An 18564-nucleotide genomic window follows, 5' to 3' on the forward strand; every position below is an offset into this window, starting at 1 on the left:
TGGTTTACACCAAAGCTATAATAAATACCTTGTCTCAATCACCTAAAAACAAAATAATTCTGACATCTAACTTCTAATACTAACTCTAACCTGAAGAAAACTACAAAGGTATTTTAAGTACCTGAGGAAGTTTTCTGGTGGTTAAGTGGCCATCCAGAATAAAAATAGGAGGGATATATAGAATCTTTTGTTCACTTTTTTGCCTTCCTCTTTACAAACTTAAAAAAAAAAAATTGCATATACTCCAAGTGTAAAATATGTTTGCATATATGGTAGAGTACCTACACACAAAAAAATTTTTAAAAAAAACAAAGGGAGAATTTAGTTCTATTAAGTCAGAAAAAGAAATTTAATAAATATTCCAAATAAATATATAATAAAATTATGAAATAAAATATCAAGAAGAGGCAACTAATTGCATGAGGCTCGTACAGAAGAGGGTGACTGAAGCTCAGTCAGAGCGGTTTACTGTTCAGGAGCCAACACTAACCTGTTGTTGTTAGTTCTTTGCAGTATTTTACCGATGAGGGTGACTTAGCACGAATGCCCACTGAAGTCCACTCCAGGTTTTCTCCAAAGGTAAGCAGTCGAGGCGGCAACCTTCTTTCCCCCACCCCACAACCTTTTTTTTGGCCTCACCTCTACCCACAATCTATTATTTCACATCAAACACAGTTAACTATGTTTTATTTCATTGGGAAAAAATTTGCATAAAGAACCAAACTCTGGTTCCCTTGAAGAAAATATTTATCAGGTGTGGTGACGCCTGCCTCTTTAATCACAACATTTGGTAGGCATACTCACGGAGGATCTGAGGCTAGGCTAGTCTACATCCGGAGTTCCAACAAAAAACGAACCTTCAAACGTTTACCACTGCTTAAGTGAAACTGGAGCATCTGCCACTCTCTCCTGACACTGTGAGCCTGTGGGAACGGACTCACAAGCATTCCAGAGAACTCTTGTTGGCCGTCTGACAGGGAGCTGCTGTCTGGCCCCAGAGTGCCGAAATCACTGCATGGCAGTTTTTAAAACTGTGAATGAGTAGAATGGATAAGGTCTGGACTGGTGGTTTTCGCTAGTTACAGGGAGTGATGATGATTCAATCAGGAAGGAAAATATATAATTTATCCAAAAATAGTTCTAAAATATAGAAAAACATCTCACTCCTTCAGGGCCCTGAACTGCCCTTATTTACATTCACAAAGCCATTGGGAGAACTCGGGACTGACCCAGGAACGTTGAGGCAAGGCCTCCTCCTCCACAGGCGTGCCAGCTGCTTACTCAACAAGCAACAAACAGAAGACACAAGTGCATTTGGTCATCTCGGAGGCAAAAGAAAGGACTTGACCTTGGGTTAATTCCAACTTCTCCCAAACCCTAAGGCAGCTCTTGAAGGCTTAGACCAACGTCTGCTTCTTGGAGAACCAGGGTCACAGGTAGCTGGTCTGAGTGGCTTAGTGCCATGACGCCAGTGCCATGATGCCAGTGTGACACCAGTGACACACTGTTTTTTCATTTCTCCTCCTCAAATTCCAGGTGGATGAGGGGCTGGGTGGGGAAATTATCAAATAATTGAGGTAAAAGGGGAAGGTTATAGGGCGAGACCCCTACACCAGCTTCTTGGCCTCAAAGAAGCTCTTGAGGTGACGCATCTGCCAGATGCCAGTGAGGATGAGGATAACGGTCTGGGCGATGGACCACCACAGGACCCTCTGGTTGGTGCTCTCACTGGTCAGACGGAAGCGCTCTTCACGATACTGCATAGGACAATGAACAAAGAATTAGAATGGGCAGGAAAACAGAACCTGCTATTATAAGGCCCTTCATTGGTGTGACCGCACAACTTCAGACCAAATGCCTGTGGAATACCACCTGTAATTCCATGCAGAGGCTAGTCCTTCCACTGAGACTGCCCCCAGGAAGGAAAGGAACATTCTTTACAACCATTTCTGTTCCGACTGAAACCATGCTTTCTCCACTAAGAGGCCATGGAAAACAAGCAAGCAATGGGATTACTAAAGTGTACACTGTCCTCTCTAGACTGGATCATACAATTTAGAAATAACTATCCAAAACAAGATGAGGTCTATACATACAACAGACTATTATTCAATCTTAAGAGGAGAATTCTAAAGCTGGAGGTAGTGGTGCACACCTCTAATTCCAGCACTCAGGGGGCAGAGGAAGGCCAATCTCTGAATTCCAGGCCAGCCTGGTCTACAGAACAAGTTCCATGACAGTCAAGGGTACACAAAGAAACCCTGTCTTAAGGACTGGGAGGGACAGTGATAGTTCTACAGGATGGAAAGATAACTCAGTGTTTAGGAGCTCCTACTTCTCTTGTAGAGGAGCTGAGGTCACTGCTCAGCACCCATGTCAGGTAGCTGGAAACCATCTGTAACTCTAGCTCCCAAGGATCTGAAGCCCTCTTCTGAACTCACCCGACACGTGCGCGCACACACACACACACACACACACACACACACAAATCCAAACACAGATACACACACACACACACACAAATCCAAACACACACACACACACACACACACACACAAATCCAAACACAGATACACATCCTCGATAAGAAGACAAATATTTAAAGGGTAGGGCATGATGGGGTTCAGAGCCCTTATCTAGCACGTGTGATGACCTAGGTTCAATTTCTAGCACTGCGAAAATAAATAAATATAAAAAACAGGAGTTCTGACAAACTACAAGGCAGATAAACCCTGGGCACATTGTGCTAAATGAACTAAGATAGACACAAAAGGATTCCACGCAGCTGAGTTAGTGATCAAGACCATAGGCAAGCTGGGTGTGGTGGCACACGCTTTTAATCCCAGCACTCGGGAGGCAGAGGCAGGCGGATTTCTGAGTTCGAGGCCAGCCTGGTCTACAGAGTGAGTTCCAGGACAGCCAGGGCTATACAGAGAAACCCTGTCTCGAAAAAAACAAAACAAACAAACAAAAAAAGACCAAGACCATAAGCAAAAAGTAGAACTGCAGCAGAACATGGGAAAGGGGGAGCTGGTGTTTACTGATAATCAGGATCACAGAGGAAACATCCAAACCTCAGCTAGGGAAGAGGAGAGCTCAATGTGGTCAGGGTTGCTGGGAAGGTGAAAGTGATGCAGATAGACAGCAGGGATGGGGGCAACGGGACATGAATCTACGTAATGCCACAGCTCTGTACGCTTACACATAGTTAAAATGTTAGGTTTTATATGTATTTCATAACAAACAAACAGAAAAAAATATTAAATGGTCTACAGCCACACCATCCTGAACACCTGAGATCTGATCTCAGAAGCTAAGCAGAGCCAGGCCTGGTTCATACTTGGATGGAAGACCACCTAGAAATAGTGAGTGATGTAAGCTTTTAGAACTTATATACACATATATGTATTTATATATAATATAGTCATTAAAATAAATATAATACATTTTATATACGGATATATAATACAGACACACACACATGACTGGAGGTGTGGCTCAATGGTAGAGAGCTTGCCTAACGTCCAACCCTGCCACTGTAGACATATACAGAAATCGAGGAAAGAAAAGCAAACCCAAACCTCACCTATGTAGACTGACTGGTAACTCCCACATTCCCGAGTAGAGAAGTCCCCAGCAGCCACGTTGCACAGTGGGTTTAAAGGTCAAGTACAGCCTCCAAGTTCAAGTCCCTTACCCTCTGATAATCCTGCTCCTTCTGGATCTGTTCCACCTGGTCAAGCAACTGGCGAGCTCGAAGCTGGAGCTCTGTTAACTTATCCTTAGCAGCGATCTCGGGGTAGTTGTTGGCATGCTCTCCAACCTGGATGTCCAAGTGTACACGCTACAAGGAAACAGGACGAAATGACGGGGGTGCCACCCACCGTCTGTTACCGCTATGGAGTCTGATTCTTGTCTCTGGCTGAATGAGGAAGAAGGACATCCAGTTCTAACTGTACCCACTTGCTGCCCCCAGAAAGGCAAAGTTAAAAGAAAAAAGAAAAGACAGCAAGAAATCAACCTTGGTATCAAGTGAGAAACTCTAAGGCTGATGAGCCTCTTACCAGTTTGCCTCCAGCGAAGAGAGCCATTCTGGTGGAGTTGGAGTGAAGACAAATCTGATGGTCACCGGGTGTGTGGGATGTGAACGTGAAACGGCCCTCGGAGCCGTATTGCCGGGACAGTACAACCTGCAAACACGCATCAAGCCCCAATTTTACAACGATCTCTTAAAATGCGGGACCTGGTACCTGGGGACTTTCTCAGGACCACGGCGGTATTTTCCATCCCATAAAGACATTAACGGACAGCTGGCGCCAGCTAGAACCTTTTTAGCGAGGTGGTGGGGGTTTACCTTGCCGTCCGGGTCCTTCACCTCTACATGCATGCCCAGGCCGGGGGTCGACGGCAGGAACACCTCTTTCTGTTTGTCCCACATCTGAGTTCGATAGTTGCCTGCAGAGTAGACACACAGTCACAACCTAGCCCCCAGGAGGTGGCCCCAGGGCACTGTGCAGGGGAGCTGGTGCCCTCAAGGCACCCTCGGGATGGGGTCGAGCTGACAGGGAAGGAGGGGTGCTTCCAAGGGCCAGCTGAAAACAAAGGGCCTCTCCACCCTCAGCCCCCTGACCGATGACCATGGTCTCGTCGGGTATTTCCTCGATGAAGCAGCGCTTCTCAGTCTCGCCGATGTGGAAATAGAGCCCACGGGCACACGCAGCACACACAGTAAGCACCAGCAGCCCAAATCGCACCATCCCCTGCAGCGGTCCGACCCCAACACCTGCCATTGCGCCTCAACCTTGCACATGCGCACACTTGCGCACTGCTCAGCGTTTGCGCACCCGCTTGGAAACGGAACATGCGCCTGCGCAGTGTCGCAGTCCCTCAGCTCCCTTTCGAAACCCGGTCCGCTGTACACCCGACCCCAAGCTTGCATTGTTCTGCGCCCGAGCGTCCCCTAGCGTAAACTAGCCTTACAGAGAGAAAAGGCCGGCCCAATGAAGCTGCCCAGGGCTTCTGTCCCTTGTCTTTAGGCTTGATTGCCCTTGTTAGGCACCTCTCTGCGCCTGTGCTCTGTGTAAGGAGAAGCAAGCGTACTTTTCGGGGAAGGGTGCTAGGCGACTTGAGATGGTTAACCTGAACAGCGTGAGTTCTTCTGGTCCCCAGCACCTGAAGTAAAATAAACCTTTCTTTTGAGCACCCTACAGAAGAGAACACATTGTGTCATTTCACAACTGCAGGACTTATTGAGTCACAATAAATTCAAAGATAGCTTAGTTTACACAGCCTCCTGAGCAGTGTATTATCACACCTGACGCTGCTGGGTGCTGAGGATGGAGCTTCTTGCAAGCTGGCCAAGCACTCTACCAACTGAGCTACCGCCAACTGAAACAGGTTCTTTTATCCAGTTTTAATTACTATCAAGTCATACATTATATATCATATAGTGATTATGTCTATGTGTATGACCTAGCATTGACTGTCAACTTGACACAACAGGGAAGAGGGAACCTCAACTGAGGACTGGCCTCCATTGGACTAGCTTGTGAGCTTGTCTATGGGGCATTTTCTTGGTTGTTAGTTGATAGAGGGCCTAACCCACTATGGGTGGTAGCATCCCTGGGCAGATGGTCCTGGGTCGTATAGTAAAAGTAGCTGAGAAAGCCAGAGGCAAGCCAGAGGCAAGCCAGTAGGCAGCACTTCTCCATAGCTGCTGCTTCAGTTTCTGCCTCCACATTCCTGCCACGGGTTCCTGCCCTGGCTTCTTTCGGTATGGATTGTAACCCAGAAACCAATAAACGCTTTCCTCCCATTCTGCTTTTGGTCGTGGTGTTTATCAGAGCAACAGAAAGCAAGCTAGGACTGTGTGTGTGTGTGTGTGTGTGTGTGTGTGTGTGTGTGTGTGTGTGTGTTAGAGAAGCCTTACAAAAAGGTTTAAAAGGATGCAACATAGTTCAAGGAGTTCAAAGAGGTCTTAATGGGAGGCAGAGGCATAGAGCCAATAGGCACTGTGGTAGTTCTGTTAGATTAACTGAACTAATCACAGAGCTGTTGTTGAAGATTTCAGAGCTGAGAGACATAGAGTTGAACCAAGCAGAAGCAGAACTGAAATGCAGGATCACAGGACCATGAATACGAAGTTCAGGACTAGGTCCAAATGAACCAAGGAAATGAATAGCAGCAGAGACCCAGCTGAGCTGAATGCTGGGGGATGTTCAGGAGGGCCTTGTCTTGCCAATCCCTGAAACACACTCCCATAATAAGAAAGCAGGTCAGTAGGGCAGTTGCCATGGCAGTGTGAGGACTGCTCCTTTTTTCTTTTTCTTTTTTCTTTTTGTTTTGTTTTTTGTTTGTTTTGGGGGAGTGGGGATTTTTCTCTGTATCCCTGGCTAGCTTGGAGCTTGCTCTGTAGACCAGGCTGGCCTCAAACTCATGGATATCTGCCTGCCTCTGCCTCCCAAGTGCTGGGATTGCTCACTGCCAGGCTAGGAGTGCTCCTCTATGTGGGCTTAAGGTAAGGATGTTGGACCCTGGCTCAGTGTGACACATTTGGTAAGTTCTCAGGCCTTGGTTTCTGATACTGTTTGTTTGGTCACACGTGAGAATAGAACTAGTCCAGAATGCCAAAGGTCCAGGGCAGAGGGCCAGCAGGACTGTTTGGGATGTAAGAAAGGAAGTCAGTTTCCCAGGTGATCTTGGTGAGGTGACTTTCAAGGGCCACTGAGATTTATTATCGACAGTCCAACAACGTGTGCAGTGTCCTGGCCTTCAGCATCCTTTGCATCTGCTCTTACAGGCTTCATGGCTGCACTTGGACCTCTGCTTCATCTTTCTTCTCTCGCGCTTCAGCCTGCACATTAGCTTCTTCTGCTACTTTGTTCTCATGACCCAGAAGTTTCAAGGAAGTTGGCGCTAAGGCCGTGTCTGATACTGTTTTAACGTACCAGTACATTCATCTGATCCCAATCGACTTTAGTAAGTTTATAGATAGTACTTTAGGAATAAGTGTCTATTGGCCCATGTTTCACGGTGGCACAAAGCAGGTGGTAGTGTTTATGTGCACAGTGAGGTACAGAATCATCATAGTTCTGCAGTTACATTCAAGAAGGAGCCAAACATTTACAGACATAAACTGAAGTGACTCTGGCAAGTTACAGCCCAAAGTACACAGGTTTACACAATATCAGTTTTACATAGAGACTCTGTCTCAAAGACAAAAACAAAACAAAAAAGCTACTGGTTTAACCAGGCATGGTGGCACACGCCTTTAATCTCAGCACTCAGGAGGCAGAGGCAGGCAGATTTCTGAGTTCAAGGCCAGCCTGGTCTACAAAGTGAGTTCCAGGACAGCCAGGGCTACACAGAGAAACCCTGTCTCGAAAAAAACCAAAAAAAAAAACAAAAAACCCTACTGGTTTGAATTGACTTATGTCAATTCAACCCTCTGACTTTTTTTAAAGATTTATTTATTTATTTATTATATGTAAGTACACTGTATTTTTTAAAGATTTATTTATTTATTATTATATGTAAGTACATTGTAGCTGTCTTCAGACACCCCAGAAGAGGGCATCAGATCTCATTATGGATGGTTGTGAGCCACCATGTGGTTGCTGGGATTTGAACTCAGGACCTTCGGAAGAGTGGTCAGTGTTCTTAACTGCTGAGTCATCTCTCCAGTCCCAAATCTTCTGACTTTTACATATAAGTATCTAACTCAGCCTTTATCTGCTGGAATGAACAGCATTTTACATTATGTAAAACACAGTGTAGCCAACGTTAAAAGCAATCACGTAGGCTGGCTATGGTGTCACATACAATGGATTCTAGTACTTAGTGGACAGAAGCAGGCAGAGTTCTGTGAGTTTGAAGTCAGCCTGGTCTACATAACTAGTTCCAGGATAACCAGGGCTGCATAGACCCTGTCAAATTAAAAAAAAAAATAACAAAAAAAAAAAAACAACGACAACAAACAAACCCTACTATCAAGTAAAGCTAGCAAGATGGCTACCAGATAAGCCTGATAGCCTAGGTTCTATTCCCAGAATCAGTGCTGAAGAGAACCAACTTCCAAAAGTTGTCTTCTAACCTCCTCATTCCTTTGGAAGAGCAGCTAATGCCCTCAACTGCTGAGCCATCCTAATAATCGACAATTATTATATTACTACATATTATATAACTTACAATTATATGTTATATATTTAATAATTTTAATGTTATAATAAATTATATGTAATAATAATAAATCTGTAAAATTTAAATGAACTAAAGCAACCGGGTAGACCACTTGTGATCTCTGACAAAATCCAGTAGAGAACAATTCTAAAAGGGTTTGATATTTTCTTCTAGCCTCAAGTACCATGAGCACATATATGCATGCAGGAAAAACATAGATAAAATAAAAGCAAATCTCAAGCTGGGCATGGTGGTACAGGCCTTTAATCCCAGCACTCGGGAGGCTGGGTTCTCTGGGGAGCTCTGAGTTCAAGACCAGCCTGTTCTACAAAGAGAATTCCAGGACAGAAAGGGCTACACAGAGGAGAAACCCAGTCTTGAAAAACAAATAATGATAATAATAGTAATAATATCTCAAAAAATTTAAGTAAAACAAACTCATACATGCTGGTATGTGAGTTTAATACCACTACTTAAGCAAAGGCAGGGCCTGAGAGATGGTTTGGCAGTTAAGCGCACTGGCTGCTCTTCCAAAGGAATTCCCTAGCACCCACATGGCAGGTCTCAATTGTCTGTGATTCCAGTACCAAAGGATCCAACCCTTTCATATAGGCATACAGGCAAAACACCGAAGTACATAAAATTAACCACTTTAGAAGAAGAAGAAGAAGGAAAAGGAGAAGGAGAAGGAGAAGGAGAAAAAGGAGAAAAAGGAGAAGAAGAAGAAGAAGAAGAAGAAGAAGAAGAAGAAGAAGAAGAAGAAGAAGAAGAAGAAGAAGAAGAAGAAACAACAGAGGCAGACAAATATAACAGCACTTGATTGTAATCCTGGTTCTGTGGAAGCAGAAACACAGAAATTTCTGGGGCTTGGGCAGCCAATCTAGACGAATTGGCAGTTTGGATCTCAGTCAGAGATCCTGTCTCAACAAACAAGGTAGGGACTGTCAAGAGTTCAGCAGGTTAATGAACTTGTTGCCAAGCTAAAGGACCTGAGTTCAAATTCCAGTATCCACATGCTAGAAGAAGGGAACCAATCCTGAAGGTTGTTCTTACACTGGTGGGCCATGACACACACACACATGTGAGTGTGCTCACACAAACATACTACAGAGATAAAACATAATTTAAGAAATTAAGAGATGGGGCTGGCAAGATGGCTCAGTGATTAAGAGCGCTGACTGCTATTTCTGAGGTCCTGAGTTCAAATCCCAGCAACCAAATGGTGGCTCACAACCACCCTAACTGAGAACTGATGCCCTCTTCTGGTGTGTCTGAAGACAGCTATAGTGTACTCACATATAATATATAATAAGTAAAACTTAGCAAGGCACAGTGGCATACACCTTTAATCCCAGCACTCAGGAGGCAGAGACAGGCAGATTTCAGAGTTCAAGGCCAGCCTGGTCTACAAAGTGAGTTCCAGGACAGCCAGGGCTACACAGAGAAACCCTATCTCAAAAAACAAAAAACAAAAAACAAAAAACAGAAAACAAAAAACAAACAAAAAAAAAAAGAAAAGAAAAAGAAAAAGAAAGAAGAAAAAAAAGAAACTTTCACTGGGTTTCTGTGGTGGTTTGAATAAGAATGGTCCTCCTGTGTTTATAATTTGAATGTTTATCCCCAGTTGGTAGACTTCTTTGGGAAGGATTAAGAGGTGTAACCTTGTTGGAGGAGTGGTGTCACTTGAAGTGACTTAGAGGTTTCAAAAGCAATGTGCCATTCTCAGTTACTGATCTCTTTCTCTCTACCTTCTGCTTGTGAATCAGGTTGTAAGCTCTCAGCTACTGCTCCAATGTCATGCCTGCCTGCTGGGACCACGCTCCTCACCAGGATGGTCATGAACTTATCAAAATTATAAGCCCAAATAAACTGTTTCTTCTGTAAATTGCTTTGGTCACATGGTGTCTCTACACAGCAATAGAAAATTAACTAAGGCATTTGTCTGAAGCTTTTATTTCAATATAACGCAAAGCATGAACAGAGAAGCAATGGTGAACAAGCAGTGTAGTTCTCTACTGAACTACTAGTAAGACTTTCTGACCCCAGAGCACAGTGATCTGGGGGGGGGGGGGGGGGCAGAAAGTCTCAAGTCAAATGGGGGCTTTTAATATTTTGTTTTGTTTTGCTTTTTGAGACAGGGTTTCTCTGTGTAGTCCTAGCTGTCCTGGAACTCTTTTTACACCAGGCTGGCCTTGAACTCACAAAGATTTGTGGGCCTCTGCCTAGGTACTGGATTTAATGGCATTGAAAGAAAGATGAAATTTTAAGACCTGTAAGTCATATAAAGAACTCAGATATTACTGGCTGTTTGTGAGCCTAGAGGATGCCTAGGGCTGAGAACAAAGAAGAACAAACCCGGCATTCCCGGGAACAGCTTGACCATAAAGATAAAGAGGAATGTGAGGACATAACAGGGCTATCTGAACTGAGTCAACAACTCACAGAACCCTGACACCCTGACCTGCACGTATTCTTTTTGCTGACATGTAATCTTTCTGCTGATGTTTGAATAAGCCAATAGTGTGTCGCTATGCTGAGTTCCCCACCCCTAAGCCCTTTATCCCATAAAAAAAACCCAGCTTTTGAGCCTCAGGGTCGAATCCACTGTCTCCTGCATGAGATACATTTCAACTCAGAACTCCACCATTAAACTGCCTCAAGTGTTTGCAGCAAGAAGGATTCTCATGTTTCTTTGGGTGCGTTCTCTCTCCTGAGACTAGAGTGGGGGTCCCCGAAAGGGGGTCTTACAGCATGCAGCACAGTGGCTTTGATTTTGTTTTGTTTTGTTTTGTTTTGTTGTTTTTTGTTTTTTATTTTTGTTTTTTTTGTTTGTTTGTTTGTTTTTTGTTTTTTTGTTTTTCGGGACAGGTTTTCTCTGTATAGCCATGGCTGTCCTGGAACTCACTCTGTAGACCAGGCTGGCCTCGAACTCAGAAATCCGCTTGCCTCTGCCTCCAGAGTGCTGGGATTAAAGGTGTGTGCCACCATGCCTGACTGGCTTTAATTTTTTATATTAACAACAAATGTCTCCCTTCACTTTCCTCTCTCTAAACACTCCCATATACCCTTTCTTGCTCTCTTTCAAATTAATAGCTTATTTTTCGTTGTTATTGCAAATATTTATAAATATAACCTGTTCAGCCTGTATGATGTTCTGTGTATGTATGATTTAAGGGCTGACCATTTGGTATTGGTCTTCCCTGAGGATAACAGTTTCTCCATTGACTGTAGCTTTTTGTGCAGAGTTGAAGCCTCCAGGGCTTTTCTCCTCCACTTTGGTGTTTCCGTTCCTGGTGTCCGTGTTCAGTTCACATTTGGCCAGGCATGCCCGTGAGAGGCTTAATGACTATGTCCTTATCTATTTGCCTGCTTGTCCTTACACATACCATGTAAGTGGGGTGCGTATGGAGACCAGAAGATAGAGTGATGTCTTCTGGAGGTGGAGTTACAGGTGGGAGTGAGGCTGTTGTGGCAGCTGTCGATGTGGGAATGGAACCTGGTTTCTCTACAAGAACTCCTGTGGCAGTAAATTACTTCAACCACTTTGGCTCCTGGCGAGTTGCACGCCCCAAGAGTTGTCTTTCTTTAATCCTCAAGCCCCCCACCCCCACCCTCAAGACCCTGTTGACTGACAGAGCTGGCTTACTCATCGCCAAGTCATGTCACCTTCTGGGCAGCACCTCCTGCCCCCTAGGGCCTTGTTCCCTTTCCACCTACATAGTTGGATGCTTTCTCCCCCCCCACCCACCCACCCCCGCAGCATTGGCTAAAAGCAATTCTTTATTACCAATCGAAGCCAGCTGGGGGCAGGGACTCTGAGGTCTGCAAGAGTGGCTTTTGGGAGCCGAATTAAGACAAAGCATTAGAACCAATTCCCAACAAGCATCAGGTACTCCTAACTTCGGACTTGCTCTCTAGCCCCGAGCTTGTTGTTTTTAACACTTATCTGAGATGTATGTATTTGGGGTGGGAGAAAGGCACATTTTCTGTAGGCAATTTTGGCTTTTATCAGTTATGTTGAAGTTTTGTTAGTTTTGGTCAGAAGGAAACCTAAACTGAATTCCAGGTGAGGTGATTCCCCAGATCCATGTTCCTTTAGTTTTTCCTGTTTTGTTTTGTTTTCTTTGACTCCTGCTTCATGCCTGGCACCCAGAAGTTTTCTTAAAAGGCATCCATGAAGATCCCACAGAAAGCAAACTCCAGGTGAGATAATGAAAGTCTTTCTCCTATAACTAGTAACAAGGCAAGCACCCCACTTCACTGCTGCTTGGTATGGGTGCTCTGGTCAGAACAATTAGGTAAGAGGCAAGAACAGAAGGTATCCAAACTGGAAAAGAAACTATTTCTATTCACAGATGGTAGCACGTGCCTTTAATCCCAGCACTTGGGAGGCAGAGGCAGGCAAATTTCTGAGTTTGAGGCCTGGTCTACAGAGTGAGTTCCAGGACAGCCAGGGTGACACCTTGTCTCGGAAAACAAAACAAAACAAAAAAAAAACAAAACAAAACAAAACAAAACAACAACAAAAAAACCTATTAAGTTCAGTTTCAAGGCACACATTTATACCCCAAAATCAATACACAAAAATCAGCTCAAAAGGAAAACTCACTCTGTAGACCAGGCTGGCCTCGAACTCAGAAATCCACCTGCCTCTGCCTCCTGGGTGCTGGGATTAAAGGCATGTGCCACCACTGCCCGGCAAAATAAATAAATAAATAAATAAATAAATAAATAAATAAATCCTTTTTTTTTTCTGCTTCCCTACACCTCATACCTTGTGGGATCTGTCAGCCTCAGCTGACAGACATGTGATACATGGCCTCTTGCCTGCTGGCTGCCCTTGGGGACAACTTCTGTTCCAAGACTAAACATATCAGAGATGCTAGACAGCTGGGATCAAGGAAGATGAAGAGCAGCAATAAGCCATTAGTGAACTGAATGGAAGAACATTGAATATGCCGTCATCCAGAGTGTTGCAGGCTTGCCAGCATGCCTGCTGCTGTGGCTATTTCTGCTGTCTGGGGCTACACAGCTCCCGAAGCTGATTCTATTCATTTGTGCCTGTGTCCCTGTCCGTGTGCCCATCCCCCTTCTCCCTCCTCTTCTTCTGCCCCTTGTAGCAGGAAAGGAAGACTGAAAGGAGAAGTCAGATGATGGCACAGGACTTGACTTCTTGGTTAAATTTGTGTTCCCCTACAAATAAAGCCTTTCTATGTATAAATAAATAAGTAAATAAATAAATAAATAAGTAAATAACATTTTAACTTCTTTTTTAAAAAGATTTATTTATTTATTATCTGTAAGTACACTGTAGCTGTCTTCAGACACACCAGAAGAGGGAGTTAGATCTCATTATGGATGGTTGTCAGCCACCTTGTGGTTGCTGGGATTTGAACTCAACATTCAGAAGAGCAGTCAGTGCTCTTAACCACTGAGCCATCTCTCCAGCCCCCCAATTTTTGTTGTTGTTTTTTTGTTTTTTTCGAGACCGGGTTTCTCTGTATAGCTCTGGCTGTCCTGGAACTCATTTTGTAGAGCAGTCTGGCCTCGAACTCAGAAATCTGCCTGCCTCTGCCTCCTGAGTGCTGGGATTAAAGGCATGTGCCACCACTCCTGGCTTCTGCTTCCCCTCCCCCTCCCCCTCCCCCCTCCCCCTCCCCCTCCCCCTCCTTCTTCTTCTTCTTCTTCTTCTTCTTCTTCTTCTTCTTCTTCTTCTTCTTCTTCTTCTTCTTCTTCTTCTTCTTCTTCTTCTTTTTGTGGGAAGCAACAAACATGGAAATATGCCCTTCAAGGAGTTGAGCACTTGCCAGGTGTGGTGGCGCACGCCTTTATTCCCAGCACTTGGGAGGCAGAGGCAGGTAGATTTCTGAGTTCGAGGCCAGCCTGGTCTACAGAGTGAGTTCCAGGACAGCCAGGGCTACACAGAGAAACCCTGTCTCAAAAACAAACAAACAAACAAAAAAAGTAGTTGAGCACTTTCCATCCATTCCCAACTGTACACAGTTCTTTACTGGGAGTCTTTAGGCCTCTAGAACTTTGTATTTTTGTCAAGAATGGAGTCTTTGAGGAAAATTATATCCTTATGAGCAGGTGTTGAAGAATGCTCTTTGTAGGCGTAAAACCTGGGCAGGTGAGATGGCTGTACTACCTCCTGAAACAGCACTGGCAACTTTGTCCCCACAGCTACTGAACAGTGAAAATTGCCAGGATAACCTCTTTACATTCTGAAGGCAGAGGAGACTTCCACTGGCTACTGTCAAATAGTTCCACTCTCTTTGTGGCGCTCCAACTGCCCAGTGGGTTTTTCAAAGTCAGGAGAGCTCTGCTTCTCCACCAAGAAGTCCAGAAACTTCCTCTAGGTGTCGGCTGTGTTAGTTAGATTTTTGTCAACTTGATACAAGCTAGAACCATTCTAAAAGAGAGAACCTCAATTGAGAAGATGCCTCCATCAGATTGGCCTATGGGATATTTTTTTTTAGTTATGATTGATGTGGGAGGGTTCCACTGTGGGTGGTGCCACTCCTGAGCAGGCATTTTGTAAGAAAGCAATCTGAGCAAAAAAATGGGGAAAATGACAATAAGTAGTGTTTCTCTGGTCTCTGCTTCAGTGTCTGCCTTGAGGGTCTACTCTGAATTCCCTTCAAAAGCTGTAAAATATACAGGGCGGTCATGGCGCATGCCTTTAATCCCAGCACTTGGGAGGCAGAGGCAGGCGGATTTCTGAGTTTGAGGCCAGCCTGGTTTAAAGAGTGAGTTCCAGGACAGCCAGGGCTACACAGAGAAACCCTGTCTCAAAAACAAAACAAAACAAAAACAAAAACAAAAACAAAAACAAACAAAACATAAAATAAATGAAATCTTAAAAAAAGAAAAAGAACAAATGATTTAAAAACTAGACAGATGGGAGAACATATGCATGTAGTGCCAGCTGTTTGGAAGACAGGAGGATGGCTTACGTCCAGGGGTTGAAGGACAGCCTAGGTTAAAAAGTAGGACCCATCTCAATTTAAAAAGTCAGAGATCAGGCTGGAGAAATGGCTCAGCGGTTAAGAGCACCAACCACTCTTTGAGAGGTTCTGAATTTAATTTCCAGCAACCACATGGTGGCTCACAACCATCCGTAAAGGGGTCTGATGCCCAATTCTGGTGTGTCTGAAGGGAGCAATGGTGGTGTATTCATATGCCTAACATAAATAAATAAACCTTTTTTTTTTTAAAAGAAAAGTCAGAGATCAGAGGATTAGGAGTTCAAGACCAGTCTAGGCCATCTATATAGTTAAACCCTCCCTTCAAAGAACAAATAAACAGGTAAAAAAACAAACAAACAAAACCCTCCCCTAGTTTTGTTTTTAAAGAACATTATCAAGAAAATGAAGACAACGCACAAAATGGGGGTGGGAGTGAGAAATATTTGCAAATCACATATCTGGCAGGGTTTAAATAACCAAAGCAAGTAAATAACTCTTACAACTCAACAAAACAAAAACAACTACCACAAGCTTTGAATTCTGACAGGAGCCTGGAATAGAATATATACAAATGGGAAAAAAAAAAAGCAGGGGGGGGCGTGGGGTAAAACACTTGAAAGGGTACTTGATAAAGCTAGCTTTCAGGAAAGTCTGTATCTGTGTCATATGTGTCATATGTGTCATATGTGTCATATGTGTGTGCCTGCATGTTTGTATGACACTCTGGAGGCTAGAGACTGATGTTGCCTGTCTTCCTCACTTCCCCCCACCTTATCTTTTGAAATGGGATCTCTCACTGAAACCAGCACCCACTGACTGGCTAAACTGGCTGACCAGGGAGCTCTCTGGATCCTCTGATTCAGCCTTTGTAATGTTAGTGCTGCAGACATGAGGGAGCACAGCCACTTTTCTATGTGGATGCTAAGGATCTGAGCTCAGGTCCTCACATTTGTGCAGCAAGCACTTTACCAACTCGGCCACCTCCCCCAGCACTGTTTATCAGTACCAGCCATCTGAAAACACTCTGTGGCTACCTTGAGAAAACTAAACAATGATCTGAGCGAGCTGATTGTCCTGACCCGAGAAGGTCGGGAGGCAGGCAGGGATGTTTGAAGCAGTGGGTACCACATGCTTTTCTATCACAATCCTTACTGAACCCTGGACAACCACTTCCAAGTAGATCAGATGGGGAGCACTTTCCCTGGTGGCCCAGTGGAAGGACTGCTTGACGGTGCTAGGGAGGCAAAGCAGTGAGTGATTCATAACACAAGTTCTGTGCTGCTAAGAGGCATGGCTGGGATTGAACTAAACAATCCCTTTATATGGCTTATGCAAGATGCCCAAGTTCTCTTCCCAAGGTCACCGGGAGAGCTTCCCTGTGCTGCCCTGGTGTTGCAACAGCAGGCCCAGTTTTATTTTACATATTTGTTTGTTGGTTGTTTTTTTTTGGTGGGGGGGTGTCTTAGTCAGGGTTTCTATTCCTGGACAAAACATCATGACCAAGAAGCAGTTGGGGAGGAAAGGGTTTATTCAGCTTACACTTCCATACTGCTGTTCATCACCAAGGAAGTCAGGACTGGAACTCAAGCAGGTCAGAAAGCAGGAGCTGACGCAGAGGCCATGGAGGGATGTTCCTTGCTGTCTTGCTTCTCCTGGCTTGCTCAGCCTGCTCTCTTATAGAACCCAAGACTGCCAGCCCAGAGATAGTGCCACCCACAAGGGGCCTTTCCCCCTTGATCACTAATTGAGAAAATACCCCACAGCTGGATCTCATGGAGGCATTTCCCCAACTGAAGCTCCTTTCTCTGTGATAACTCCAGCCTGTGCCAAGTTGACACCCCAAACCAGCCAGTACAGGGGGTATTTATTTATTTATTTATTTATTTTTTTAGACAGGGTGTGGTGGTTTGAATATGCTTGGCCCAGGGAGTGGCACTATTAGGAGGTACGGCTTTATTGGAGGAAGTGTGTCTGTCACTATAGGGGTGGACTTTGAGACCTTCCTCCTAGTTGCCTAGAAGACAATCTTCTCTTGGCTGCCTTTGGATCAAGATGTAGAACTTCAGGCTATTCTAGCCCCATGTCTGCTTGGATGCTGCCATGCTTCCTGCTATGATGATAAACAGACTGAACCTCCAAAACTGTAACCCAGCCCTGTCTTAATCAGGGTTTCTATTCCTGCACAAACATCATGACCAAGAAGCAAGTTGGGGAGGAAAAGGGTTTATTTGGCTTACACTTCCATACTGCTGTTCATCACCAAGGAAGTCAGAACTGGAACTCAAGCAGGTCAGGGAGCAGGAACTGATACAGAGGCCATGGAGGGATGTTCTTTACTGGCTTGCTTCCCCTGGCTTGCTCAGCCTGCTCTCTTATAGAACCAAAACTACCAGCCCAGAGATGGTCCCACCCACAAGGGGCCTTTCCCCCTTGATCACTAACTGAGAAAATGCCTTACAGTTGGATCTCATGGAGGCATTTCCTCAACTGAAGCTCCTTTCTCTGTGATAACTCCAGCTGTGTCAAGTTGACACAAAACTAGCCAGTACAATTGACCCCTTGTCAACTTGACACAAAAAACATCACTAGTAAGCCTCAACCCTTACAATCTTATTCATCCCCAAGATCTAAACAACTTTAAAAGTCCCACAGTCTTTACATATTAAAAGTCAATCCCTTTAAAATGTCCAATATCTTTTAAAATCCAAAGTCTTTTTACAATTAAAAGTCTCTTAACTGTGGGATCCACTAAAATATTTTCTTCCTTCAAGAGGGAAAAATATCAGGGCACAGTTACAATCAAAAGCAAAAATTAAACTCCAACTGTCCAATGTCTGGGATCAGACTCACGATCTTCTGGGCTCCTCCAAGGGCTTGGGTCACTTCTCCAGCCATGCCCTTTGTAGCACACACATCGTCCTCTAGGCTCCAGATGCCTGTACTCCACTGCTGCTGCTCTTGGTGGACATCTCATGGTACTGGCATCTCCAAAACACTGCATGACCCCTTCAGTCCTGGACCATCAATTACAACTGAGGCTGCACCTTCACCAATGGCCTTCTATGGCTTCTCACAGTGCCGAGGCTCAGCTGCTCTGCATGACCCCTTCATGCCTTCAAAACCAGTACCACATGGGTGACCCTTACACATTACCAAGTCCCGCTGCAGCAGGAGTACAACCTTGGCTATCTCTGGAATACAGCCTCTTTGTGCTTTCAGAAAACACTTTCCAGAAAATGTCACCTCAACGATGCTGGTCTCTTCTTAATCACCGCTAATTTCTTAGCTCCAGCTAACCAGCATCAATAGTCCCAGTAATGCAAGTTTTTGCTTTAGTAGTTCTGGTATCTTGTTAATCACAGCTGATTCTTCAGCCCCAGCTAACCAGAACTACAGAATCTTCACAATCAAAACAGCA

At 44.6% G+C, this 18564-nt stretch overlaps 1 protein-coding gene across 1 annotated transcript; it reads right to left on the bottom strand.

Annotated features, from left to right (window-relative positions):
- Window positions 1-670: 670 nt before the first annotated feature.
- Window positions 671-4794, bottom strand: Tmed4 (transmembrane p24 trafficking protein 4). Its single transcript, NM_134020.1, has 5 exons — window positions 4631-4794; window positions 4355-4455; window positions 4065-4190; window positions 3698-3844; window positions 671-1757 (listed from the first exon to the last, which is right to left on the bottom strand). Exons 1-5 carry the CDS (start codon window positions 4788-4790, stop codon window positions 1608-1610), a joined length of 684 nt encoding a protein of 227 aa, NP_598781.1. The 5' UTR covers window positions 4791-4794; the 3' UTR covers window positions 671-1607.
- Window positions 4795-18564: the final 13770 nt, after the last annotated feature.

Source organism: Mus musculus, chromosome 11 (genome assembly GCF_000001635.26).
Source record: "Mus musculus strain C57BL/6J chromosome 11, GRCm38.p6 C57BL/6J".
NCBI classification, from domain to species: domain Eukaryota; kingdom Metazoa; phylum Chordata; class Mammalia; order Rodentia; family Muridae; genus Mus; species Mus musculus.

Excerpts from the sequence above, each read along its gene's own strand:
- Tmed4 (NM_134020.1), bottom strand. The coding sequence starts at position 4,790 with ATGGCAGGTGTTGGGGTCGGACCGCTGCAGGGGATGGTGCGATTTGGG. Across the intron at positions 4,456-4,630 it reads CGACGAGACCATGGTCATCG|GCAACTATCGAACTCAGATG; the intron begins GTCAGGGGGCTG and ends TCTACTCTGCAG. Across the intron at positions 1,758-3,697 it reads AGGAGCAGGATTATCAGAGG|TATCGTGAAGAGCGCTTCCG; the intron begins GTAAGGGACTTG and ends TGTCCTATGCAG.